At 33.0% G+C, this 27,424-nt stretch overlaps 2 protein-coding genes across 3 annotated transcripts; both read left to right on the top strand.

The window, feature by feature from the left end:
* The first annotated feature begins 1,829 nt into the window (after window positions 1-1,829).
* Window positions 1,830-6,639, top strand: LOC102607601 (probable protein S-acyltransferase 7). The gene is made up of 6 exons (XM_006468775.4): window positions 1,830-2,157; window positions 2,359-2,462; window positions 3,204-3,386; window positions 4,414-4,710; window positions 5,442-5,675; window positions 5,784-6,639. The coding sequence occupies exons 2-6, from the start codon at window positions 2,370-2,372 to the stop codon at window positions 6,306-6,308; spliced, it is 1,332 nt and encodes a 443-aa protein (XP_006468838.1). The 5' UTR covers window positions 1,830-2,157; window positions 2,359-2,369; the 3' UTR covers window positions 6,309-6,639.
* Window positions 6,640-7,821: 1,182 nt separating this feature from the next.
* On the top strand, window positions 7,822-9,954 carry LOC102607899 (double-stranded RNA-binding protein 3). 2 transcript variants are annotated; one of them, XM_025095276.2, is made up of 4 exons: window positions 7,822-7,998; window positions 8,108-8,355; window positions 8,485-8,704; window positions 8,782-9,954. In XM_025095276.2, exons 2-4 carry the CDS (start codon window positions 8,110-8,112, stop codon window positions 9,750-9,752), a joined length of 1,437 nt encoding a protein of 478 aa, XP_024951044.1. In that variant the 5' UTR covers window positions 7,822-7,998; window positions 8,108-8,109; the 3' UTR covers window positions 9,753-9,954. The 2 variants fall into 2 exon arrangements, with proteins under 2 accessions (XP_024951044.1, XP_006468839.1); XM_006468776.4 differs by having other exon boundaries at window positions 7,827-7,998; window positions 8,797-9,954.
* The last annotated feature ends 17,470 nt before the right edge of the window (window positions 9,955-27,424 follow it).

Raw genomic sequence — 27,424 nt, 5'->3', positions numbered from 1 at the left:
CAGCGATGGGCACGCGCGCGCCCTGCCCCCCTCCCTCCCCACCCCCAAAATTAAGTGCAATCACTCCAAAATCGAAAACAATACTCCCAAACACCACCAACCATCACAAACATCATCACCACCACTATTATTCTCAAGCTATAACTATTATTATTCTAAAATCTCATTTTAAATTAATGAAAATAAGAAAAATAACTAACCTAGGTTTTGTTGAAGGTTGTAGATCGTAGATCGGATGCCGGTGAGAGATGGAGCCGCCGCCGATGAGGGTTGATGTCGCCGCCGATGATGGGAGTTGGATCGGTTTGGGAGAGATGAGTGAAAAGGAGTGTTGGGGGAGAGATGAGGGAGGGGCATTTTGGTCTCAAATGTTGTTTTATGGCTAATGTTGATAGAAATATTTTTGGGGGGTTAAGATGAAAAACAGTAAAAATTTTTTGGTTATTACTATAAATTTCCCAAGTTTTTTGAATGATGAGAGACATAAATACTTTTTTCTTTTTTTTGATATTTATATCTATTATATCCCTTATCTCCTACCATATGGAGCAAGCATTTGCACCCATTTTACTTGAATTTGCTTCCAAACAATAAAAACTGATAGTATGTGATACATACAGTATTTAAATAATAATTTTAATGAAGATAATAAAAAATTTATAGTTTCTCTTTTTTAACCATATAAAGTATGAGATAAAAATCAATTTTATTTTCAAATTATAATGATAAATATTTCTTAAATACTTTAATGCAATTGCCGAATCATTACATAAGACTATTGCTCAAATCATGATATTTACAATTAGATAATTACTGTAACTAATTTATCATCAAATCATGATATTCGAGGGTCATCAACTCCACTCACATTTCGAAAAATAAAAGATTGTCTTTACTCAAATTGAAAAAGAAAATTAAACCCACACAATTCACCCCACTCACATTTCAAAAATAAAAGACTGTCTTTACTCAAATTGAGAAAGAAAATTAAACCCACACAATTCATTGTGGGGGTTTGAACCCATGATCTCACTATTGTGAGATATGAGTTCTAACCACTTAACTAGCCTAGTGGCTTATTATTTCTCCACTTAAATCAAGATCAATATGACCTTTGTGGGTATTAGGAAAATTAAATGGCTCCATCTCTATTACTGTTGGCGAATTGCTTTCTTTTGGTCTTAAAATATAGTAAAGATTATTAATTATTATATTGTTCACCCTAGGATCATATATAAAGTAAAATCATAAAAATATAGCACGAATGAGATGTAAATACAGTGTTGTTCAATATATTTATATTCTTCCATACTTCATTTTATAAGATATATTTAATTAGAAAAAATGATTAGACCTAAATAATTTATCCTCAAAATAGTCCATTTGAATTAATTCTTACAAATGAAAGTTAGAGATCATGAGTTCAATTTAGGAATTGGGAGGAATGGGTTGCAATGTATTAAAAGAAAAAAAATAGCTTATACATCCGCACATTAAAAATAAATCCACTTTTAAACTCATATAAAATTACGAATTAATTGACACAAAGTGAGAAAAAGGAGTTCGAATATGAGAGTTTGTTCTAATTTAAACTATTAGGAAAATGTCCAATAATAATATATTAAAAAAAAATCTTTAACAAAATTTATTTATTCTTTTCTAAAAATAGACTTGACAATTGACATTCGGATGTATCTCTACATCATATACAAACAAAAAAGGGGGGAAAAAAATTTAATTGATTAATGGCAGCAAAATGAAGCATAGAGGGGCAGCATTGTAATTAAAAGTGAAATAGAAGGGGAAATGAAGAACAGGACAAGTGACAAGCAAACCCATGAGGAAAAACTGAGAAGAGAATTAGGGGAGAGAGCAGCCCCAAAGAGAGACAGAGAAGACTAGTAGAGCGAGCCGTCGCATTCTTTTTTTTTTGGTCATCTCTCTCCATCTTGTTAATTAAAAGTTTATAAAAAAGGCCAAGCAGTCCACCCACCACAACCGGTCTTCTCAGTGACCGACCAATCAAATCCGGCCACGTCGCCCCAACACCTCTGTAAAGCTACCTCTGTAAAGCTACCCGAAACAGACAACGCACAGTCACCACAACAGAGAGAGAGAGAGAGTGACAAGACAACAAACGAAAAAACGCAATCAGAAGTCAGAATCTCTCTGTTAATTAACCAAACTCCCTCCCTCACCCTTAACTCTCTTTCTAATCTCCTTCTTATGTCTAGTCGTCATTTTCATTCGACTCGCCGAGTCCTGACTCGCCCCTGACTCAGTCCCCATCTTCAGTTCATAAGATCAATATTTTATTTTTATTTTTTTAATTATTGTATTTTTTTTTTCCAAAAAAAGCGGAGCTAAGGATGTATGTAGTGCCGCCACCTCAGCGATCGGATCCGAGATCTGAGGGCCGGTCCGGTGATTTACGGGTTTATCAGACTTGGAAAGGAAGCAATGTAAGTGTTTTGTTTCCCCTTTTTTTAATTTTTTTTTTGTTCTACGTAATTAATGTTTCTAAGTTTGGTTAAGTAGGTTATTTTTCTATTTTTTGTTTATTGGATTTTATTTTTGTTTTTGGGCATTATGAGTTGTAATTATCTAATTTTATCGGTCTAGGTTTTATTGTTATTTTTAGTCTTTTACGTATGTGTAAGTGAGTTTTGCGGGGAATTAAAGATAATGAAGAAGAATTTGAGCTGAACTCTGTCTCTGTCAGCTTAAAAATGGAAACTTTGATGTGCCCCTCCATTACTTGAGTGTGACACTTTTTAGAGGAGCTTCAGTAGAGCTGCATATTATTGTGTTTGTGTACATGATTATAAATAAATTTATCTAAAAATTGAAAATTTAAGAAATATGTGTATGACAGCTAAGATTGAGGGATTATTATTTAGGTCTAATCATTTTTTGAGATGTGGATACTGGTCACATGTCTATGCAGCTAATAATATATTTGAAGTTGTTGAATTAAAGATGCTTAACTGTGGTTGTTTCAGTTGATTGAATGTCAAAGGCCAATAAATTAGGTGATTAATTGATGGAGCAACTCCATTCAAAGAACCAAAGTGCAGTGTTAAGCCTTCAGTCGTGCCTAGACTTTAATTTGGCATAGATATTCCCATCTTTTGTGTATGGGGGATTTGAGTGTTTGTGCATGTTCCTTCAAATGCATTAATCAGTTCTATTTGTTGCCGCAGATATTTTTTCTTCAAGGGAGGCTTATATTTGGACCAGATGTAAGATCGCTGGGGTTAACTATATTTCTCATTGTTGCTCCCATCTCAGTTTTCTGCGTCTTTGTTGCTCGAAAATTGATGGATGATTATCCTCATCATTTGGGAATATCAATAATGGTTGTTGCGGTGACTTTCACTGTTTATGTAAGTTTCTCTTTTCACAGTTTTCTGCTTGATTGGGATGCAAGTATTTTGTTGGTTAGGATTCTTATTTCTGTGTCTTGAGTACAAGGGTTTCTTATTTCAAAGTTTTGTATAGCTTTTGTTGTTCTACACTGCTGGAAAGATTTTAGTTTATGGACCTCTGGTTCACTTTTGTACTATTTATTCCCTCCTAATACTCTATAAAAGTTTCTGTGTTTCCTTTCAAAAGAAAAAACAAAAAATTGTAAGTTTCTCTTTCTGTCAAGCTCGTCATGAAGTTATTTCTATCTTGCATGTTTCCATCGTCTTTTAAGAATTTTTGTGGCAGAAGAGAAGGATTTGGCTCTTTGTTATTCATGAAATAGTTTGCAATTTTGACCTAAACATACACCACGCAAGTTGGCAGTGACCTAGGTTGAGTGTGCTTGCAGATTTTGATGGTCTTTCAAAATAGCTGTTGTCTTTAATCATAGTGGAGAGGAAGGAGCATGTTTTGTTACTGAGGAGTATGGACAGTAATAGACATATAGGAAGAAGTGGGCACAATTGTATGAACGGTTGGAATATATTATGCAATGTTAGGACATTTTTGTTGTCTGCCGGTACATTGCATTTGTTACTGAAGTGAGAAGTTTCAAATAAAAATGAACCTGCTGTGGCTGTTGTTTTAAGATGATAGTATAGTAAGCTGGTTTTCAATGTCGTCACCTTTCTAGGACTGTACTTAGTAATCAACATTTGCAATCCCACCATATGTAGGTCAATCTATCCCATCATAAGCATTGACTTCATGATGCGTGCATGCTTTTTGAGATGTGGATACTGGTTACATGTCTATGCATTGGTTGTGATATTCTTCTCCATAGGATTTACCCTATTTGCCCGGACCAACAACTAAGAGTCCTACATTGTTACAGATCAGAAGATCTGTAACGCTTTCTACCGCATGGCTTTAATTTATGAGGTGAAGTCAGTAAAAATTTCTGTATGTTGAGCCCGAAATTCATGAACATTTTTTATTTCTCAGGATTTGCTTCTGCTCCTGCTAACCTCAGGAAGAGATCCTGGTATAATTCCACGTAATGCACACCCTCCTGAGCCAGAAGGCTTTGACGGGAATGCAGATGTTGGTGCTGGCCAAACTCCACAGTTACGGTTGCCTCGCATAAAGGAAGTAGAGGTCAATGGAATCACAGTGAAGATTAAATATTGCGATACTTGCATGCTTTATAGACCTCCTCGCTGCTCCCACTGTTCCATCTGCAATAACTGTGTGGAACGTTTTGATCACCACTGCCCCTGGGTTGGGCAATGTATTGGACTGGTAAGTGATCGTTTGTTTTAGAATTATGCCAATGATATCTGAAGGATTTACTTATATTATTCATTTTGTTCCCTGCCTTTTTTGGTAGAATGTGCACATATAGTGGCATGTTTTTTTGAATTCATTTGTATCTATCCCCAATGGGATAGCTTGGCTGGTAAGACTTTGTGGACCAAAATGTTGAAAGATTAATACCCCCTTGCATCGGCTGGAAAAGAGGTCGGATGAGGTGAGGATTTAGTTTGAATTGTTTGTTTGGCAGGAGAAGGGGGTTGGGGTCTGGTGCGGGTATAAGAAAAAAGATATCATTTCTGAAGGACACAAGTATTATATTTGGTGGGGGAGAGAGTTGGGTTTGGAAGGGTGATTTGGGTTATGTCCTTTAAGAATTCCTTATTGGAAAATGAGACTACACTGGGTTGGAAATTCTGAGCTTGAGCATGTTTCTTAATTGGCTGTTAAAAGCAATAAAATTCAGGGTGAAAAGAACTTGTCCACTCTTGATATAGTTGAAATCCTGATGAGTTTTATCTCAATTGACTGCTAATTTATTGCCTTGTAAACTTGATTTAACATCATCATGCTTAGTTCAAGAAAGTAATTCCGTTATGCTAGCATCACAATTTTGTCAGTTGATACTACAGTTTGGTTTTCCAGATATCATCATCTCCACAAAATTCCTGTGACATGTGTATGGATACTGTATCTGAAAACTTGCTTTTTGTATGCAGCGTAATTATCGATTCTTCTTCATGTTTGTATTCTCGACGACCCTTCTTTGTATATACGTTTTTGCATTTTGCTGGGTCTACATCAGAAGGATCATGGATGCTGAGTACACAACAATTTGGAAAGCAATGATTAAAACCCCTGCATCAATTGTTCTAATAATTTACACCTTTATAGCAATGTGGTTTGTTGGTGGCCTTACGGCCTTCCATTTATATCTCATCAGTACAAATCAGGTAAAATATTTCAGCCTTTTTGGCTGTTCAAATCCTTGTCATCTGGCATTGTGTAAATTCTTGTTTTATTAATATAAAGACTTTCTGTTTATTGTTGTGTTTTTGCAGACTACATATGAGAATTTTAGATACCGATATGATCGGCGAGCCAACCCCTATAACAAAGGGGTAGTGGACAACTTTAAGGAGATATTTTGCTCCAGCATTCCTCCATCAAAGAACAATTTCAGAGCAATGGTACCAAGGGAACCTGCATTACCAACCCGATCAGTAGGTGGGGGTTTTATGAGTCCAAATATGGGGAAAGCTGGGGATGACATAGAAATGGGTAGGAAAACGGTGTGGGGAGATGTTGGTCCTGGAGGTGATCTCACAGAAGGACAACTGCCAAACAATGATCGGATAAATGTTAAAGATGGTGAATTAGCTGAGTTGTCCCCGGATATTAGGACTACAGTAGAGGAAGGGGATCGTGTTGGAATCCATCCCAGGCGATCTAGTTGGGGAAGAAAAAGTGGAAGCTGGGACATGTCACCTGAGCTTACTGCTTTGGCTGCTAGAATTGAATCAAATCGTGCAGGTGGGAGTGGTACTAGCAGCAGCAACTTGACAACTGAGAATAGACAAACATAGCGGAAGCTGTGACAAATTACTGATGTATATCCCTGAGATTTCATACCTAGTCATTCAACTTCCACTATTTCTTGTGCAATATGGGGAGTTTTGTTTTGAAAAGGGTGTATGAAAGTGCTGGTTTGGGAATTGTGATTTCAAAAAGGAATGGTTTGTTGTGTTGTATGATTGAGCTTCTTTTGGTTCTGATTTTGTATTTGTGGAATTAGTTAGTGTCTAATTGTATTGTATTTGTGGATTCAGTTAGTGCTTTAGATCCCAGTGTGTGGCTCTAGGGTCACCATAGTTGAATGGTGATTGATTACCCAAAACTTTTTGGTACCTCCCCCTACTCTGGGCCTCCACTCTATTAGGGCTTGTCTACCGCTTAACAGCAGTATGTTACAATCAAGTTTTATTACCGGTCACAAGTGTTTCACTGACATATTCTTAAATTATGGTGTACTCCTCTCAGGTCAAGGCATAAGAAATAAGTTTTGTAAATGTAATGAAAATTTGGTAGCAGTTGAAGTATAGAGCTGTTAGATTTAAAATAGCCACTAGTGCGTGTCAATAATGAAATTGAAGTTCTAATTGAACAGAATTTGGTTGACTTTTGTAGCAATCAATTACGTCTGACATTACTTGGCTTTCAGCTGAAGACCGGACCAGAGACAAAAACAAGTTGGAAGCTGCAATCCAAGTTCTGCCCAATCCAGAAGCAGAAAGGCATCAGAACCAAATTGTAAATTGTAAATTGCAACTTCAAGAAGCAAGTTAATTTGGTATCCAAGCATTGGCTATTTGTTTATTGCAAATTTTATTTTCCCCTTGAAAAGCCAAACTTTGTGTGGTTATTTTCTGGGGATGGTGGTCATCGGTCAATGAGGCTGGTGCCCATCTACTACGCAAGTCGCTCTCAAGTCTCAGTGAACAATATTAACCCCCGCATAAAAATATAACTGCAATACAGAGAAATTGGACCAGAGAGACCAGAGAGGACCACTCTAGACTAGCTTAACTGCCAATTTTAAATGCCTACTAGGACCAACAATTTTACAAATTTCGGAAAACAGATTTGTATTGAAACATCATTGTGATTTTGCAACATGCAATGCAAGTGCAGTAATATAAAGGTGCAAACACCAGACAAGAGTTACATGATATAATAATATGGAAGTCAAAGGTTTGAAGGCATCTGTCCAGTCAACAACATCGAAGGCCTGTGCCAGTAAGAAGCACGGTCAAGGTTGTGTGTGTTATTTTGTGTTAAAAATAAAAAGAATCCCCAGAAACTTCAGAAGGCACTCCTTGTTAATTGTTCTACCCAGAAAACACAGGGAGTTTTCTGTAATTTTAAAACTACCCGCAATAAATAGTAACTGAAATGTCACAATTACCCCCAACACGAAGGCAACTTAATTAATTCTTCTTGGCTCTTCATTGCTAGAAGATTGTGCTCTATTTGGAAACTTATTAACCTTCACAGAGTCCTATTTTAAATTTTAATACCTAACTAGTTTTTTATTTCTATTATTATTATTTTTTTAAAAAAAAACAAGGAAAGGGTAATTGATGTCCTTATTAGCCGTTCGGCTCAACAAATTTCGCTTCACTGTCTTCATTTTGTTCTCTCATAAGACATAACCATGATTTTGTCTTGAGAGACAATTTTCATGCCAATGTAGGATTGAGATATCAGGTGAAGTAGGTGAGTTTCAGTTGTCTTAAACATCATCTTACATTTCAGTAGTTGAGCTCATTTTCACTTATATAATCTCCTTGACAATCTCTCTGTGATTGCTTCTTTTGTTTGTCAGATATGTATAAGAACCAACTTCAGGAACTAGCACAAAGAAGCTGTTTCAATCTCCCTTCTTATACTTGTATCAGAGAAGGACCTGATCATGCTCCAAGATTCAAAGCTTCTGTGAATTTCAATGGTGAGATCTTTGAAAGTCCTAGTTATTGTACTACATTAAGACAGGCTGAGCATGCAGCTGCTGAAGTTGCTCTTAATGTTCTGTCCACGAGAGGCCCTTCAAGGTCCCTAACTGCAAGAGTTCTTGTACGTTTTGTCTTTTAATTTGCTTCATTTTCTTGATTGGTTTAATCAATAGAAGAAAAAAAAAAGAGGAGTCTTGCCATGTAATCTTATTATAATTTATGTTTTTATTTGTTGGGTATGTAAATGAAGGATGAGACGGGAATTTACAAGAATCTTCTTCAAGAAACTGCTCATAGGGCAGGGCTGAACCTCCCTGTATATACCACTGTAAGATCAGGTCCTGGTCATGTTCCAATTTTCACTTGTACTGTGGAGCTTGCTGGAATGAATTTTACTGGTGAACCAGCTAAGACAAAGAAGCAAGCTGAGAAAAATGCTGCTATCGCAGCTTGGTCTGCTTTGAAGAGAAGTATGTTTCCATTTCCAATTTATATAGACTTGTTCTCATTCTTGGTATTTTTTGGTTTGCTCAATATAAATATGCAGCCACATTTTGTGCAGTGCCAAACTTGGATTCATTGACAAATAAAGAAACGGACAAGCCTGAAGAACAGGATCAGGCAATTGTGGCAAGGGTTCTTTCAAATTTTAGAGCCAAAGATGATAACAGAAATAACAATGCTAGAAGAAGGGATCAAAGCCAAGCAAGAAGGAGAGTGGTTTGCAGGAGTCATAGAGACAATTGCTCTGCAGCTTCTTCAACTTCTGGGAACTCTTCACAGTATCAACAACATTGGAGGCTGCTTGATATGCTGATGGATTCTGCTTTAGCTGTTCCAACACAGAAACAAAGCAGCTATGTATCTCTTGTTCCTCCACCTCCACCCAGATCAACTTCAAAGATCTTACCACCAATTACATCATTATGCCCAGCAAATATACCTATTCCAGTAAAAGTTGGGGCCAGCTCACAAGCGAAAATGCAAGAGGCATTAGCAAAACTTGATGAGCATCATCATCAAGGGGATCATGAGGAAGATTGGCTTTTTGGTAAGCAAGATGCCATCATCAAGAAACCCTTTGAAAAGGAGGATTCAAGTAGTATTATTGTTCATGGAACAAAAAGTTCAATACACAAGCCATTTCCTCAGCTCGATACCAGTATGCTTAAGACTAGTTTGTTTGATAGCACAAGCCAGGTTGGTAGTAGTAGGTTCTTAGGATCTTTAAATCCAAATCCAATCACACCAACTCCCATTAGAGCAAAATCCATGTACACTGGAGGATTCAACCCACAAAGGATTGCCCCAGCAGTTCAAATTAGGTCAGTGATCCCAGTTTGTGCAGCACCACCATCACCACCAATAACAACCCCATCGTCCTCATCATCATCATCAAATCCACCATCAACGAAAGAAGCGGCAGAGGTCTCAGCAGCCAGCGGCTCAAAGTTACTCAACAACCCATCATCAACTCAACAACTGAATCCTGAGTTCAACAAGAAGCTACAGTTATGAAGTAAAAGGCCAAAAAGGACAATGATCATTAGATAATCTAATATCATCATCATCAAATTCTCCTTAATTGGCATTTCTAGCTAGTTTTATCACTTCAGTAACTGTGTCCACTAAAATATGTTTTGCCCGATATATGATGGACATGCGGTGAAAATGTGAAATGAAAATTTTGTAAAAGGGTGAAAAAATTCCCCCCCCCCCCCCCCCCTCTTCTAATTTTATATAAAATTAAATCCTCTACGTTTTCATTTAATTTACTGCACAGACTGAGGGAGTAAGAGAGAGCATTAAATGTGATATGGGGAGGTGGGTTGCAGAGATAAGAAAGCAATGAAAGAGAGGGCAGGAAAAAAAAAGACAATTGCAGCGATAAACTCAAGCAATTAAGTAACCTTCTCGCTACTCAGCAATCTATTTAATGGCCTTGTCGTCCCCCATTAATGCTCTCTTTGCAATTTCTTCCTCATCATTTATTGTTAGCCCCTCTCTCTCTTCCCCCCCCCCTTTCAACCAATTGTTTATTTATCTTTTCATTTTCATCCAACTTGTTTTTTCCATTCATCAGTTTTGACCGCGGCCTTTCTGTGAGCTTCTTTTGCATGCGTACGGTCATTTTTTTTCGCTTTAGGAAAAATTTTGTTGTGATTTGAATATAAAGAAGCCGTTATGCTCAGGGTATTTTAGGTAGATCAACTGATTCTTTATTTATTTATTTATTTGGCAGTGGTTAGAATTAAAGTTTTAAGCACTTTATTGAAAATTAAAAGAATAATGAAGGTATATTAATTGAAATGAGGTGCCAGTTAGATCAGTTGGTAAAACTGTAAATAATCTCTCGAGTGAAAATAAAAGATTTAGGATAACAACCTTCGACTATGAACAATGGCCCAAGGATATTAATTGGGCTTACAATTTGAGCCCAATAATATCCACGCGTTCTAGCAGATAACCCATTTCGGGCGCTCTAAATAATATCTGGTCCAAAATAATATTTTCTAAACTCATCAAACCCACCGACCAGAATCACAGGTTATCGCAACTCCTTGTAAGTTTTGGTATGCGAAGAAGCTGAGCCAAAGCTGTAATTTAATTAATTCCAAATTTAGTAAATTTTATTTATATGAATAAATTATGATGAAGCTGTCCACGTTATATCTAGAGATGCCCTCACCCAAGTGTATGAATGACTTCTCCTTTCAAGGGCCCTATTTTCATTCCTTTCTCTTTATAAGGCTTCAATTCTAATTAGCTGAATCCATGTACAAGTTGTAAAATTTGGAATTTTTAATTGTTTTTTTTTTCTTTCTATAACCTTAACGTATTATTACACCACTGAACTTTTAGTGCGATAATGAATTGCCTTCATGTGAAGACTCAATTTTACCTTCTCAATTAGTGTAAGCGCATGTGTCAAAGATGCCTCATGTTATTGTTTAAAAGAAGACAATATAAATTGGGGGAACATGAAAGAAACAACTTTGGATATATACTAACTTTATGAGGAATCCTATTAGGTGCCCTGTGGCCTTCGCTTTAAATAATGACACTTTAATTTAAGTTAAATTATTAATTAATGTTAATGACCTTCTCTAGTTGTCTTGATCATCAGTTAGAGATTCTTTAGCTTTGAATGCAGTACTCTCAGCATAATCCTATCACTATGCTTATTTTTATTTTGTGAGACGCTCAAAGCAAACTTTAAGAATTTGATAAGATATGCAATTATAGATGCTTTGATAATAAGTCGAAGGTGTTCTCACTGCTATAAAAGTGAGCCGATGTGTCTCTAAATGATTGCTTATTTTGGTTGACTTCGTTTTGTAAAAAATGGTCAAGGTTCGATTTGAAAAAAGTACGATGAATTTGGGGTGAGATGGGAATGAAATACCAAATGTATAAAGAATTAGTGTTTTTTAATGGATTTGTGCAAATAATTGAATTTTATGTAAGAATTTTCATTATGTGATAGTGATACAAAATATTATATATTTTCATTAAAATGGCTGTATTATATCTGTGAATTAATACTATTTTAAGTAATATCATAGTCTTGAATTGAAGACCTACATAAAAATAAAAATACATGTGACATTAATTATCGCTTATGTACTATTAAAGCTTGTTAAAAATACACTACTGAAATTAAAACAAATATCCTTACCAATCATTGAGTATTGGACAATTTCTTTTATCATCTTGTCGCCAACTTTTCCTTATCCATGACAACTCCTTCCATTCACTTTACCTTTGTTTTTCTCTTTTCCTCCTTTTACACACCCCCTTGCACTAATTGCAAGTGGCCTATTAAAGAGACGTTTCTGAGTTACAGTCTTCTTGTTAGAAAATTCTTCACTAGTCACCATTGCCTCAACTTTTTGGAGCATAATTTCAAAACCATCTTCCACAATCTTAGTTGCCTCTGCATTTTCAACAACCTTGTTAATTACATCAGAAGCAAACTGAAACAATTCTGTCCATCTCATTAAAATGATTGGTGATTAACACTAAAAAGTATATATTTAATAAAAATTAAAATTATCATATTTGTATTTATAGTATTGATTAATGCACTCATAACTTATAAATTATTTTAATACTCCTTTAATATAATTTTATGTTAAATTGAATTGTAGTATGTTAATTTTATCTCAATTTCATATTGTAGATAAATTTTAAGAATAAAGAAGAAAAGAAATCGAAGCAGAATGCAAGAGACAAAAAAGATGGATTGTATTAATATAAAAATAATAAATAATAAAATAAAATAAAAGTGTAGTCATATATTATTGTAATGTCATATTTAAGAGGCAGCCGCCACTTTGTCACTTAACTATCACTCTTTCCCTTATTTTTTTTTTATATTTAAATAAATAAATAATAAATAATAATAAAATAAGAGAAGATAAAGATTGTTGGCTGGCTATATAAGGTGGAGAAGCAGAGGTATCCGGGGGTGCCAGAGGCACAGAGAGTAGAATTAGAGAGGAGAACTAGGGGGAGAAGGGAAGGCAGAAGCTTAGAACAATTTCTTCTTTTTTTTGTATTTAATTTTTTTTAGAAGTTTGTAATTTTAATTCACAAATAAATTTAGTTTTATTTTCAATTTCAGCTATTTTAATTATAATTATGTGTAATTTAATTTTAACGATTATTTTTATTTCAATTATATTAGCTAAATAATAATAGGTAAGATAAGGTGAAAGTCTTAGTAGAAAAATATGATTTAATTAAATTCTATTTTTAATTATATAAATTAAATTATTTCTATTTGATTTTATCCATATTTTATATTTTGAAATTTTGATTTATTGTAGACAAATAAGGGAATTTGGCACAATAAATTTTTAATCTCTTATATAAAATATGGTAAAATGATATTTTGAATTATTTTAGACAAATTGAATTTTGGCATACCAAGTACTTATGTAATAAAATTATTGAGAAGATAATGATAATTTATACAATTAATAGTTTGGGCAATAAACAAATTAAAAAGAAACGAATTTATTAAATTATATCTACTACTAAGGGTGGATCCATAACCCTAACTAATTTATTTTCATTGTTTCACTTAAATCAAATAGCATGAATTTAAATTATATATTATTTTAGTTTTTAGAAAAATTAAAGGAATTTAATAATTTAATTTTTGTTCTCTGTGGATCGATCTTAGACTCAGTGAATTATATTATGACAAGATACTCTTATACTTAGGAGTAATCAATACTTTTGAATCATGTCAAAATTTTTGGTGTTGTTGCCGAGGAAAGGTACTTATTCTGTTATTTTATTTTCTTATTTATTACTTTTGCTTTATTTTCATCATTCCTTTGTTTTGATCTCATAATTTTATTTTATTTTGTAAAATTTCAGTTAGATTTTAGTGCTACGTATCGAACTTATGAAAAACTTCATTTTGACCCAAAACCTCTTGCAAATTAGTCCCTGAACTGATTTGGAACTTGGATATTTGGATTATGACTTATTCTTTAGACTTTTATTTAGACTTTTGGACTTAAGAACTACATGAATCTTGACTTTTAGACTTTGTGGACACAATGAACAATGACTTGGACTTTAAAAATTATGATAATGGTATGATAATTTGAATTAATCACTTAGTTGACCAGTAATTTTTAAAATTTGAAAAAAAAAAGTGCATCTTGAGGTAAGTATTCATTTTTCTTTCTTCCTTCTCTTAATTTCTATAATTTAATCTTTTCATTTTTTTTTATTTTTCTTTGCAATTGTTCTTTGGCATTTATTTTTTTTTTTGTTAGTTTATATGGCGGGTTTAATCTCTAAATTGTTCTTTAATTTTTGTTAATATATTATTATTCTATTAATATGGGTAGTTTAATTACTTTGTTTATATGGCTAGTTTAACTGCCTATTTAGTTATTTTAATTTTAGTTAATAAATTTTCAGTTTGTTTTTATTTTTTATTTCATATTTTTTTTAATTCTTGTACATTTATATTACTCATTTATTTAATTTTCAGTTTATTTTTATTTTATGTAATTTTCATTTATTTTTTTCATATATTACTCATTTGTTTGTTCATTTAATTTCACACACACGCATTATTGACATTGCATGAAATGTTGGTATCAAACTTCAAGTGGTGGGTTAATTCGTAGACCTCAATCACCACCATCAATCATAGAAGAAATCCAAGAATAAAACCTTTTGGACCAATTTAATCCTCAAATTGATCAAAGAAACAATCATTCTCAACATAATGCACATGATTAGAATCAACTAAGAATTTTGAGAGACTACATGAATCCAACCAAAACTAGAGCACCCTCATGTACAATATTTCCTCCATAAGCATCTCGAGTCAACTTCAAATCATGTATTGTTCAACTTTTACTAATATTTCATGGTTTAAAATATGAGAATCTACATTTGCATTTAAGAGATTTTGAGCAAGTTTTTAATACATACACATACCAAAATTGTAGCATAAACATAATTTCATTAAAGCTTTTCCCCTTTTCATTATAAGATAAAAGCTCGAATTGACTACAAAACCTTAAATCTGGATCAATAAAAACTTGGAATAACATGCAAGAACAAATTTTGAAAATTTTTTTCCACCCCATAGAATAAATTCTTTCAAGAGACAAATTAGCACTTTCACTCAAAAGGCAGAAGGGACTCTTCACCAGTGTTGGAATAGGTATAAGGAATTACTTAATATTTCCCCACACCAAGATTTTGAAACATGGAGATTAGTGTCATATTACAAGGGTCTAACATCCCAAGGTAGACAGGTTGTCGAAATGATGTGTAATAGTGAGTTTAGAGACAAAAGTCATGAAGTTATATTAGATTATCTTTACGAATTAGCTGAAAATGCACAACATTGAAATATTGTTGGTTTTTATAAGTCATCAAGTAAACTCCAGTCATCTCCATTTGGTGGAGGTATGTACAATCTTAGGGAAGACCATGACTTTTGAGCCAAATTTGCATCTTTAGATAGAAACGTTGAAGCATTAAAGTGGAAAAAGTGTGATAATGTTACATCTATTCAAGATATTTCATGTCATGTTTGTAGCTCAATTGACCATTTTACGCAGGATTGTTCGACCTTGCCAGCTATAAAAGAAAGTTTACATGAACAAGTAAATTTTATAGACAATTTCAAAAAGCCGAATTTTAATCCATACTCATTGATCTACAACTTTCGTGGGAGAAACCACTCAAATTTTAGTTGAAAAAATAACAATTATACACAATTTTCACAACCGCCTCTTCCATGTCCGAATTTTTAAAATTTTCAAAGTTACCCACCTTAAGTCCCACCATTAAGAAAATTTTTTAAAGATACATTGCATTCATTCATTAAAAAACAATAGTCTATCAATAACCAAACCATGCAAACCTTGACTAATTTGACAGATATTATCTTTAAATTTACATAAGCCCTCGTCATTTATGAAAAAGGTAAGCTTCCTTCTTAATTAGAACTAAATTCGAAGAGTCAACAACACCCTCAAACGGGTAGTATAGAAAACCAAGACATAAGTCAAGTTAAATCAGTTATAACCCTTTATGGTGGTAAAATTGTCGAAAAACACATTCTTGATCCTGGTAAAATTAGTAAGATTCAATTTCATAGAGTAAGGAATAGTCTAATGAAACTTTTAACCAATAAAATCTCCTCCTGTACACCCATTCCCTCAAGCACTGATGAATCCAAAGAAATCAAATCATGGTCTAGAGATTTATGAAGTCTTCAAATAGATGAAGGTCAACATTCATTTGTTAGACGTCAATAAACAAGTACTATCTTATGTTAAATTTTTGAAAGACTTGTGCAATGTAAAATGGAAATATAAAGTGTAAAAGAAACTTTTGTAGCAAAACGAGTAAGTTCTATTATCTTAACTAATAATGCCTTGAAATGCAAAAATCCTAGTTGTCTAACTATTTCTTGCATTATTGGGGACCATAAAATTGAACATGTTTTACTTGATCTCGATGCTAATGTCAATTTGCTTCCATATTCAGTATATCGACAACTCAATCTTGGTGAATTAAAGCCAACCTCTACAATTCTTTTACTTGCTAATAGTCAATTAAGGTACCAAAATGGATAATTGAATATGTATTAGACCAAATCCATAAATTCATATATATTGTGGACTTTATTCTCTTAGAAACATAATCAAATGCTGAGGAATGTAAGAAAATTCCTATTATATTAGGTCGATCATTTGTAGCCATTGTTAACACTTTGATTAATTGCAAAAATGAAGAGATGAAGTTATCTTTCAGCAACATGATGTTGGAACTTAATGTGCTTAACATGTGTAAATAACCTAGTGAAAAGGAAGATGATAATAATGAGAATGAGGGTATTGAACTCGTGAACTAATCATTGAGGAAAATATTCAAGATGAGAATTCTACAAACTCTATGGAAATTTAACTTGTTGGTTCCTTTGAGTCAAATAAGGAATTAGAATGTAATAATGCTAACATATGGTCTATTCTACATAGGCACCTAAAGATGACAGTGGCCAATTGAACTTTGAAGACTTAATGCAACTTGAAAAGACAAAGGAAGAGGAAGCACCAAAGCTTAAATTAAAGCACTTACCAGAAGAATTAAATTATGCATATGTCGGAAATCAACAAACCTATCCAATGGTAATGTTTTTCCTAACCCATAAGTGACGAAGAAGGTAAGCTATTGGTTGTTCTAAAATGCATGAGATTGCAATTGGTTAGACCTTGAAAGACATTAAGGGCATTAATCCTTTAATTTGCACACACAAAATACACTTAGAGGAAAATGCCAAAATAACTCATCAACCACAAAGAAGACTAAACTCTCATATGAAAGAAATGGTAAAGAATGAGGTCCTTAAACTATTAAATGGAGGAATTATCTATCTCATCTATGATAATAAATGGATTAGTCCAACATAAGTAGTAATAAAGAAATATGAAATAATTGTTATGAAAAATAAAAAAGACGAACCAATCCTAACACGAATCTCATCTAGTTGGTGCATGTGTATTGACTGTAGAAAATTAAATGGCACCACTAAAAATACCATTTTCCCCTTTTATTTTTAAACCAAATTCTTGAAAGAGTGGTAGGACACCTTACTATTGCTTCTTTAATGGCTACTCAAGTTGTTATAAAAAATTCCCTATAGTCTGAAAAGACCAAGAAAAAACCATATTCACATGCTCATTCGGAACATTTGTATTTAAGAGAATGCCTTTGGACTCTATAATACTCCTACAACATTTCAAAGATGCATGCTAAGTATTTTTAGTGACATGATTGAAAATTATTTGGAAGTTTTTATGGATGATTTAACTATATTTGGAAATTCTGTGGATAAATATCTTGATAATTTGGAAAGAGTCTTGGAATGGTGCAAAGAAAAATGACTTGTTTTAAATTGAGAAAAATGTCATTTTATAACGATTTCAGGACTTGTCTTGGTTTATGTAGTGTCTTTTAATAGAACTGAAGTTAATAAAGCTAAAATTGAAGTCATCTCAAATTTACCCTCACCAAATACAGTTAGGGAATTTCAGTCATTTTTATGACATGTTGGATTTTATAGGAGGTTTATAAAAGACTTTAGTGCTATATCTAGACCACTTTGTAACTTCTTGATAAAAGACACAACATTTATGTGGACTAAAGATTACCAAAATGCCTTTGAGAAGATAATTAATTTTTTAACATTAGCCCTTATAATGTAACCCCTTAGTTGGTCTTTGTCTTTTGAGCTAATGTGTGATGTTAGTGATTATGCCTTTGAAGTTGTTCTAACGCAAAAAAAGGAAGGTAAGCCCTTTGTCATTTATTACGCAAGTAGAACGTTGAATAGTGTTCAAATGAATTATAACACCACTAAAAAAGAATTACTTCCCGTAATATTTACATTGGATAAATTTTGTTCGTGTTTAATTAGTTCATTTACTATTGTTTATTCCGATATACAATTAGATATTTAACATCCAAACAGGATGCTAAGCCAAGATTAATATACGATGGATTTTGCTACTTCAAGAATTCAACCTGATAATCAAGGACAAAATGGGCGCTATAAATGTTGTCGTAGACCATCTTTCTAGACTTACAAATGAGTCTTCAATTAATATAACAACCATCAATGATTCTTTTCCTAATGAATTTTTGTTTTCTATACACAATATACCTTGGTATACTAACATTGTTAATTATCTTGCAATACGTGAAATGCCATCTGATTGGAACTCCCAGTATAAGAAGAAATTTTTAACAAAGGTGAAAAGTTTTTATTGGGATGATCCATATTTATTCAAGTATTGTTTAGATCAAAGTTTTTGGAGATGCATATTTAATGACGAGGTAAGTAATGTCATTTAATTTTGTCATTCTAAAATATGTGGTAGCCATTTTTCTTCATAGAAGACAACTCCAAAAATATTGTACTATTGATTTTATTGGCCTGCATTATTTAAAGATTCACATGTATTTTGTAAAATGTGTAAGAACTGTCAAATGTTAGGTCCATCTCAAGGCGAAATATGATTCTTTTAAATCCTATCCTTGTCAGGGAATTGATTTTATGGGCCATTTTCCATCATCATTTGGATTTGTATATATTTCAATAGCTATTGATTATGTTTCAAAATGGATTAAAACGATTCCTTGTAGGCACAACAATCATAAAATTGTGATCTATCTTTAAAAGAACATATTTTGAGTAGGTTTAGAATCCCTCGAGTCATTATCAGTGATGGGGGTAAGTATTTTTTTAATAAGTCATTCGAGTTTTTAATAAGTCCTCAAACAAGTGATCAAGTTGAATTAGCAAATAGAGATATCAAGCTACAAAAATTGGTCTCTTTGACTGACTGATGCCTATCGCACTACATTTAAGATGTCTTTACGAATGTCATTCTATCGGCTAGTTTATGGTAAACCTTGTCAGTTATTGGTTGAACTTGAGTATAAATTATTCTAACTATTAAAGTTTTTAATTCAAATTTTGATGATGCTAGTAATATGTGTAAACATGAACTTGAGGAATTGAGAAACGATGCATATGAAAATTCAAGAACTACTAAGGCAAGAACCAAAGCTTTTCAGGATAAAAGAATTTTTTAGAAAATATTTGAGATTGATAAAAAAATGTTACTTTATAATTTTCGTCTTTATCATCTAGGGAAGTTAAAGTCAAAATGGAGTGCTCCAATTGTTGTAAAAAAATGTATATCCATATGGGGTTGTAGAAATTAAGAATCCAAAAAAAGGTGTTACATTTAAAGTTAATGTTTAAAAATTAAAACCATATTTAGAATACTAACCGCGTAAAGAAGACCCCAAAATAAATTTGAGTTACCACCAAATCTTAATTAAGTCTTTTTCGTTTTTAATGGGTAATTTTTCTTTTTCTTTTTCTTTTTGAAATTGTTACTTTACTATTTTTTAATTGTTTTATTGTTTCTTTCTATGTCTTGGATGATACATGTTATGATGTTTCTCGCTTAAGTGTGTTTGTTTGACAATTGTGTTTCATTTAATCATTTTTAATATACGTCATGCGTACCTCAATAAGAAAGATTCTCTTCAAACATCTTGGGCAACTTTTACGTGTGAAATTTCATATAAGAGGCCTGATACAATTTTGTAAAACCCACCCTCTTTGGATTTACAACCATCAGCATTAATATCTCATGTTGAGGATCTAAAAAGACAACTCAGGGAAATAGAAAGTGGTATTCTAATTTAAACTTGAGGTTAACTCAATAAAAGATGAAGGTGAGTTAAGTATTTTATTATATTCATTTTTTACATTGCGTGTCTTTATTTTATTATTTTGTTCGCGTTCATGTTTGACTTGATTTTGCCGAATTAATTCGTTTCTTTGATGTGCTTTGATTCATTTTCCTGTATAAATGGCAGATAATGGTACTTCGTGACTTTTTTAAATCAATATCTTTTGTTTCCCACAATAATTGAAACACCAAAATCAAATATGAAAAAATACACATAAAATGCATCAGTGTTTTCCTTATTTCCCTCAAAATGCCGTTAAAAAGATTTACAAAGTTCATTGTCAATTATTGCTATTGAGTGCTAGAGAATGTATATTTATAAAAAGGTAAAATCATCATTTCCTATTCCAACTCTCACTAATATCTCTACTTTTATGTATTTAAATCCCTTGTACTTTAATTGTGTGTATTTTATTATAATTCAAGTATTTTATGTATTTCAGAGGCATTTTGATTGTTTTACAATTAACAAAAAGTAATATAGTAAAATGGATGGTATTTTTGAGCTCAGAACAGCTGAAAGCCTTAAGACGAGCATAAAAGGATACACGGTATTGTTCACATATACGATATTATTCATGTATATGGTACTATTCACATGTACAGTAATGTTCACGTATACGGTATGATGACGTTGCATTGATAGATGACGTGATATTGATCGATGACATGGCATCATGTTATTGGCCCAATGATGTGGCATTGACTAATTATGTGGCATTGACTAATTATGTAGCATTGACCGATGATGTGGCAAGATCCTATTAGGTCAAAATACTGATGTGGCGTTGACTGATGACATGGCAACATATTATTGGACCGAAATATTGATGTGGTATTGACTGATGATGTGTTCCAACCTATTAAATCTTGCCATATGGCGCAATCTTGATGGCGTGGCATCATGTTATTGGCCCAATGATGTGGCATTGACTAATTATGTGGCGTTGACCGATGATGTGGCAAGATCATATTAGGTCAAAATACTGATGTGGCGTTGACTGATGACATGGCAGCATATTATTGGACCGAAATATTGATGTGGTATTGACTGATGATGTGTTCCAACCTATTAAATCTTGCCATATGGCGCAATCTTGAGCGTCTAAATTGTTTTCATTTGATGGCTAAGATTTACTCATTATATCTATAAATACGGGGCTCCCCCATAATTTGGCAGCTCTGAATTTATTTTTGAGCTTTATTTTCTATCATTCTCTCTTGTTCTTATATTTTCTATATATTTTAATCGAATTCTTATTTTACCCCTAGTTAAGACATGATTAAATAGCTAATTTAATTTCAAGTTTAGATTAAAGGTGAAGCCTTAACATTATTCATGATTTAATTTGGTAAGTTTATTTACTCAATCTCTCTTATTTAAGTGGTTGTTTTGACTCATCGCCGACAGACAATGTATCTCAACTAGATTTTGCATGATATGTCGGCTCCCTAATGAAATATCATTACTGCTTGGCACGATGAGCACTTAACAATATATTTATTAGAGAGAAAACTCCCTTATATTATTTTGTGGGTTATCTTAGTGTCGATAAAGAGTGCATATAAGCTATTTAGTGGATGGTATTACTACGTTATCGATAGAAAGATTATTATCATTTGGCACTACGTGTTCTTGACACCACATTTAGCAGCAGATCATTACTCTTTGGCACAATGAGTGCTTGATACCATATTTACTAGAGTGAGAATTTATGAGGAGTAGAAGTACCCCCCATAAATTAATTAGAATTAAAAAGGAATATTAAGCTCATGTTGAAGTGTTAAGTGTGGATCCAGAGACTCAAGCACCTCATTTGCAAAGTTTCATCTTTAATTCATTCTTGCCATTTTATTTTAAATCTTAAGATAGATGAATCAATTCCAAGCAATACATATATGAACTTGGAATATTAACCCTACACATAATTAATTTTGCCTCCGTGAGATTGACACTCATCACCATAAATCTATTCTACAATAGATTCATTGTAAATATTGTGCAAATAACTTTGCGTGTAGGTTTTAAGTGTGTTTTCATAGTAAGTGTGTAATAATGTGATAAGGTCAGTATTGTAGCTTTTCATTTCTCTTTATTTTTATTAGTTTTGTTTATAATTTTTATGTGTTCTTTGCATGCATGGCTGAAGGCCACAGTCAGCTAATCTATAACCCATAGATCTTGAATTGGAAAAGACACTTCGTATATGAAGATAAATTGCATCAAAAGTTAACATTTAGAATAAAATTGAAATAGATTTGGAACAACAACCACAAGTCCACAAAAGAGGTCATTTAAGGACTACTTCAGTCTATTAGGTAATTTGAGCACGTTATACATAAGATATCCAAATGTAGCAGCTAAAAGTTTTGAGTTAAAAGCTAGTACACTAAATTATCTACCATCATTCTATGGTCTAAAAAATGAAGATCCATACAATTATTTGAATGATTTTCATGTTGTTTGTCAAACTTTTAGATATGAAAATTTTTTAGATGAAAATGTTAAGTTCAAACCATTACCCGACACTTTGGTGACGTATGGAAAATCTTGGCACCAACCGGTGGAACTCAAGCATCGTGCATACTAGGCCATTAAAAAATTCAACTTTGACATCCAACAACTAGTTTAGAAAGAAGATTACAGCTGACAAAACTAGAGGAAATTCCCAATGATGCATATAATTACAAGCAGCAGATGAAAGTCTTTCATGACCTATTCCTAATTATGATTTCTCGAGTAATATAGGCCACACTTTTTTTAGAAAAATAGAATAAGAGACTTTTAATATTTACCTAGTTCTTCTGATTATTTGTTTTATAAATTTTCATCTCGTATAAATCTTATGAATTCTTGCATGACTTATATCCAATGGGCTAATCCTACTTGAATTTGTACAAGGTAAATAGTTTAGCTTAACAATCTCAGTTATTGGGACTTTTCATGAGGTTTCTTTGCATTCACATAACCCAATATATGAGTATCCCTTTTTAGGCTTTCTAACCTATAAAAATTTATGAAATTTTCCTTTAAAACAAGCGTTTCAATTGAAAATGTATTCGTAAGACATTTACATATAGTGCAAGCTTCTACATGCCTAGAAATATAGGTAGTTCATAGGAAATATCATTCTTAAGGAAATATAGGTTTAAGGGAATATACTATAATAACTCGAACAAAATGTTCATTCCCAATCACACTTTTATCTTTGGCCTACAAGTTTGCTAGCAGCTTACGAGGCATCTTTAATGGTAAGATCTCTGTTAAGACATCTTATTTATACATTAGACAAGGTTTATTTTATAAAAAAAAATGTTTATTAGAAGGCATCATCAGTATGTATTGTACATATATGTGGCATATGTCATGAGGCCATCTATGTAATGGGGCACATGTACAACTCTGCGGAAATATATTACAAAGGCATCATTTCTAGTAAGTCTTTATTAGGGCTTCTGTAAATTCACGGGTACATGGCTAATGACGTAGGCTTTTATAAATAAGGAGTGCACTGCCTTTTAATGAGGAAAGACTTATAATAAACTATGATTATTGCCTAAGCATGCTAATCGGCCTTTATTCTATACATTTATTTTTTTAACAGTAGTAGTATTGCTTAAGCCATTTCCTATTGATAGGGTCATGGAAGACCTGACATTTATTAGTGAAGAGTCATTAATAGCCACTGTCTTGGGCTCCTCGGACTATAAATGGTCTTTCTTATGGTGGTGAAAATTTAGTTGGAGTAAATAGGCATGTTCTAACATAGTTGGCTACCCTTAAGCACAAGGTCGTCAAGCATAGGCATCTATCACCGCTGGTAGATTTATTTGTGATCTTGTGTTTGTCTCTTTCTTTCTTAGATAAGCCTATGAAGATGCTTATACTTCTGCTTTAGCATTTACTATAATAACTCGAGTTGTAGGGAGAGATAGTTCAATTGGTGTTACTGCTGCCATATATAAGGGAATATGGAGAGAAACCAACTAATTCTCTTGGAGAAGTTCTATTAGCCCAACATGCATTTGTGAGTTGAGCACTCTAATCAACTTTGTATTTGTACAACATCTTGCGTAGGATCTTTAGAATGATCTCATTAGTAGCCTCAACTTGGCCATTATCTTGTGGATAATATATATTGGGCTTTATTGCTTGATTCATTTGGTAAAGTATTTTGTGGCTGTGATGATTCAAATATTGCAACGTGTAGGTGGATGAATCTGCCTTATTAGATCCATGGTGAATCTTGCAAGAAGGTAGGAAAAGTATGCGGGATAATCCCATAGATTTATCAAATATGACATTTCTTAACAAACATTTTGGCATTTTGTTCCATTGTAAGCTAATAATGGCCCACAGTCAACAGCTAGCGGTATAACTTTATTTGACCTTGATGTTCTCCCCACTTTTCATTGTGGATTTCATGTAAAGCCCTTTGTGACTTATAATAACCTAGACGCTTTAATGGATTTTCGTTGAATCTTTTTTGAAATAGAATACCACATTTCATGAAATATCTCTTGGCTATCTATTTAATCTTATGTGCTTTTGTACGATTCAGGGGCAGTAGCTTTTACTATAGATAGTCAATACAAAGCTTTTTCAGTCTTCATGTATGATGGTTACGAAGACTCGTTCTACTAAGATTCAAGTTTTGGCAGTCGATGCAAGATAACTGTGTAGCTTGTGCTTTTCTTTTTATATAAGGCCAATGGTAGCTTGCCCTTTGTATCTTTCTATAAAGACTGACGTTATGAGTTAGTTTTTCCCCTTCTTGCTCATGGACACATTTTATAAGGATGCCTTCTAACATACGCTTGTAAAGAACTTCAAGAATTACAGAGTAATCCTTTGCTTGCTTTAGGTGGAGACTCTCTTGAGGATCACTAAATGCTTTGGTAATGGTAGTGTGCTAATCTGTCTTATCTATTGATGTTTCCTGCTCTAATCTTTCTATAAGGATTATTAGTTTGATCTTTCACAAGATTGTGACTTGATCTATTTTCTTTACTAGATTGATCTTGTCACTTAGCGTGGATAGTGCATCAACATACTTTTTTCTCTTGTCTTTTAACATGTTTTACCATGTAAGTCTGAAGAGTTGATAAAAGTTTTCTAGTATGTGTTCGAGATAAAGCTAATGTTGGTTCTTTTACAGCAAAATCACCATTACTCTATTAGATTATTAGATTTAAATCTATGATAAGCTTGATTCTCTTGGCTTTTAGTTTCTTTGTTGTGAATAGACCAGTAATTATTGCATATTCTACCTCATTGTTGGTACAACGAAAATCTAACTTGTTAGATAATACTGAAACCCTTTCAAAAGTATTAACAATGACCAACCTTGCGCCTCTTGTTATTTTTTAGTAAAAGAACAATCAAAATAAATTGTCCACTAATTTGTTTTTGTTTTTAAGACAAAACAGTTCTGTTATGAAAAATCCCCAAGAAGTTCTTATGACAAAGGTGTATTTCGATTTGAAGAGAATGTGGCAATCATATTAATGACCCTTTCCCCTTTGATTGTACTCAGAGTTACTCACACAATATCAAATTTTGTAATAAGTAAAAGCCACCTACCTAGCTTTCCAATAAGCATAGGCTTGAATTGGCTTTTCTTTTATTGGTGCCTTCAGGGTTCTTAAATTCATGATGATCTTTTAAATCTTCTGGAGTGTCAAGTATGTGAAGTAAATTGAGTTTTCTTCTTGAGAAGAAGTATGTAAATAGAAATCATAGTTGTGAAACCTAGTATAAATTGGCGAATATAAGACAACTTTCTAATCAAACTTTTTAGCTCTTTTGAATTTCTTTGTGGTGGCACAAAATTAATATTCTGGACTTTGGTTGGATCAACATGAATCCCATGTTAATGTACTAAAAATCTAAGAAATTTGCCAGTTAACACACCAAAGGCACACTTTTTAAGATTCATATTCAAATTATAATTAAGGTTTGATCAAATACCTTCCTTAGAGTTAATTAGTGTGTATTCTTGGTAGAAAATTTGATCACAAGGTGATCAATATAGTCTTCTACCTCCTTGCCCATCATGTAATGAAATACTACTGTCATGGCCCTCAAATATGTGGCTCCTGCATTTTTAAGACCAAAAGACATAATACTGTAGTAAAAATTATCCATAATTGTATAAAAAACAATCTTCGGGTACTTGTTCAAGGAGGGCATCTAGTAGCATTCGAAAGACCAACTAGCTTAAAGAAATGATAAGAGTGGAAGATTAAACAAGATAAAGGATAGTGGGCCACATTTTCATGTCCCACCACCCAACAAGCCTGACTTACATGTCTGAGGGTTGTTTTCATTACTTTTATATCTAAAATAGATAGTAAATAGATAAAGAAATTGTGTCCACATCTTTTAGTGCCATTTTGATATGATTGTATGCACTGAATCCATCCATAAACGAAATTAATCAGTGATCGAATGTTGAGTCAATTAGCATGTCCATGTTGCGCAGAGAAAATTCATCCTTTGGGTGAGCTTTATTTAAAGGAAAAAGTTATTTACCTCAAAATTGTACCCCGAATTTGCTCCCCGAAAGCAAATAAAGCAACACGTGGAAAGTGAAAGCAAAAGTGAAAGCTAAGTGGAAAGCAAATGAAGCAAAAAGGAAAGCGTTTTGTTTTTCGGGGCACAAAATCGGGGCAAATTCGGGGTAAATAGCAGCACTCTTTTTTAAATTTTAAAATTCTACACAAATTCTGATATGTCCATTTTTTTCTTCACTAGTACGATGTTTACTAGCCATTTAAGATGCTTGATCGACTTAATAAATCTAGATACAATTTATTTCTCTACATCGTTTTTTATCTTCTTCTCCATTTTTGGATAAAATTTCATTTTAATTTGTTTTAGTGGTTTACCATTAGAGTCTATATTAAGTGTGTGACAGGCCGTAAATATGTCCAACTATGGCATGTCTTAATAACTCCATGCAAACATACTATGATGTTCTTTTAATAGCTCGAACAACCCCTTCTTCTCATTCTTAGTTAAATTAGAGCTTATTGAGACATATTTTTGTACATTTCCCTCCTTGTTGAAATTTATTTCTTTTAACTCTTCATCGGTGGCTGTAGAATCGTGTTGCATGCATTTAGGGTGTAAGTGATACTTTCTCTTCAATTGCTTTTGATCGAAACTCTCTTTATACTTCATTGTCAGTATTTGCACGCAAAAATGACATGCTATTAATGTTAGGACCTTTCCTTAGAAAAGGACTAGGCCCATATACTGTAATAAATAGTACAATATGTTTCTATTAAGTAAAATTTACTTCTCATAAACTGGAATGCCCTTGAATATTTGTCTTAGGCTACCAGAATGAGCATCTTCTAAGA

The sequence above is a fragment of the Citrus sinensis genome, chromosome 2, assembly GCF_022201045.2.
Source record: "Citrus sinensis cultivar Valencia sweet orange chromosome 2, DVS_A1.0, whole genome shotgun sequence".
Lineage (NCBI taxonomy): Eukaryota > Viridiplantae > Streptophyta > Magnoliopsida > Sapindales > Rutaceae > Citrus > Citrus sinensis.
Note: the sequence above shows the minus strand (reverse complement) of the source record. Positions and strands in the feature narration are given on the sequence as shown.

What these genes read in the sequence shown, in the direction of transcription:
- LOC102607601 (XM_006468775.4), top strand. Translation starts at nt 2,370, where the DNA reads ATGTATGTAGTGCCGCCACCTCAGCGATCGGATCCGAGATCTGAGGGC. An exon ending in AGACTTGGAAAGGAAGCAAT is followed by an intron (nt 2,463 to 3,203) that starts GTAAGTGTTTTG and finishes TTGTTGCCGCAG; the next exon opens with ATATTTTTTCTTCAAGGGAG. An exon ending in CGGTGACTTTCACTGTTTAT is followed by an intron (nt 3,387 to 4,413) that starts GTAAGTTTCTCT and finishes TTTATTTCTCAG; the next exon opens with GATTTGCTTCTGCTCCTGCT.
- LOC102607899 (XM_025095276.2), top strand. Translation starts at nt 8,110, where the DNA reads ATGTATAAGAACCAACTTCAGGAACTAGCACAAAGAAGCTGTTTCAAT. An exon ending in CCCTAACTGCAAGAGTTCTT is followed by an intron (nt 8,356 to 8,484) that starts GTACGTTTTGTC and finishes ATGTAAATGAAG; the next exon opens with GATGAGACGGGAATTTACAA. An exon ending in TTGGTCTGCTTTGAAGAGAA is followed by an intron (nt 8,705 to 8,781) that starts GTATGTTTCCAT and finishes ATAAATATGCAG; the next exon opens with CCACATTTTGTGCAGTGCCA.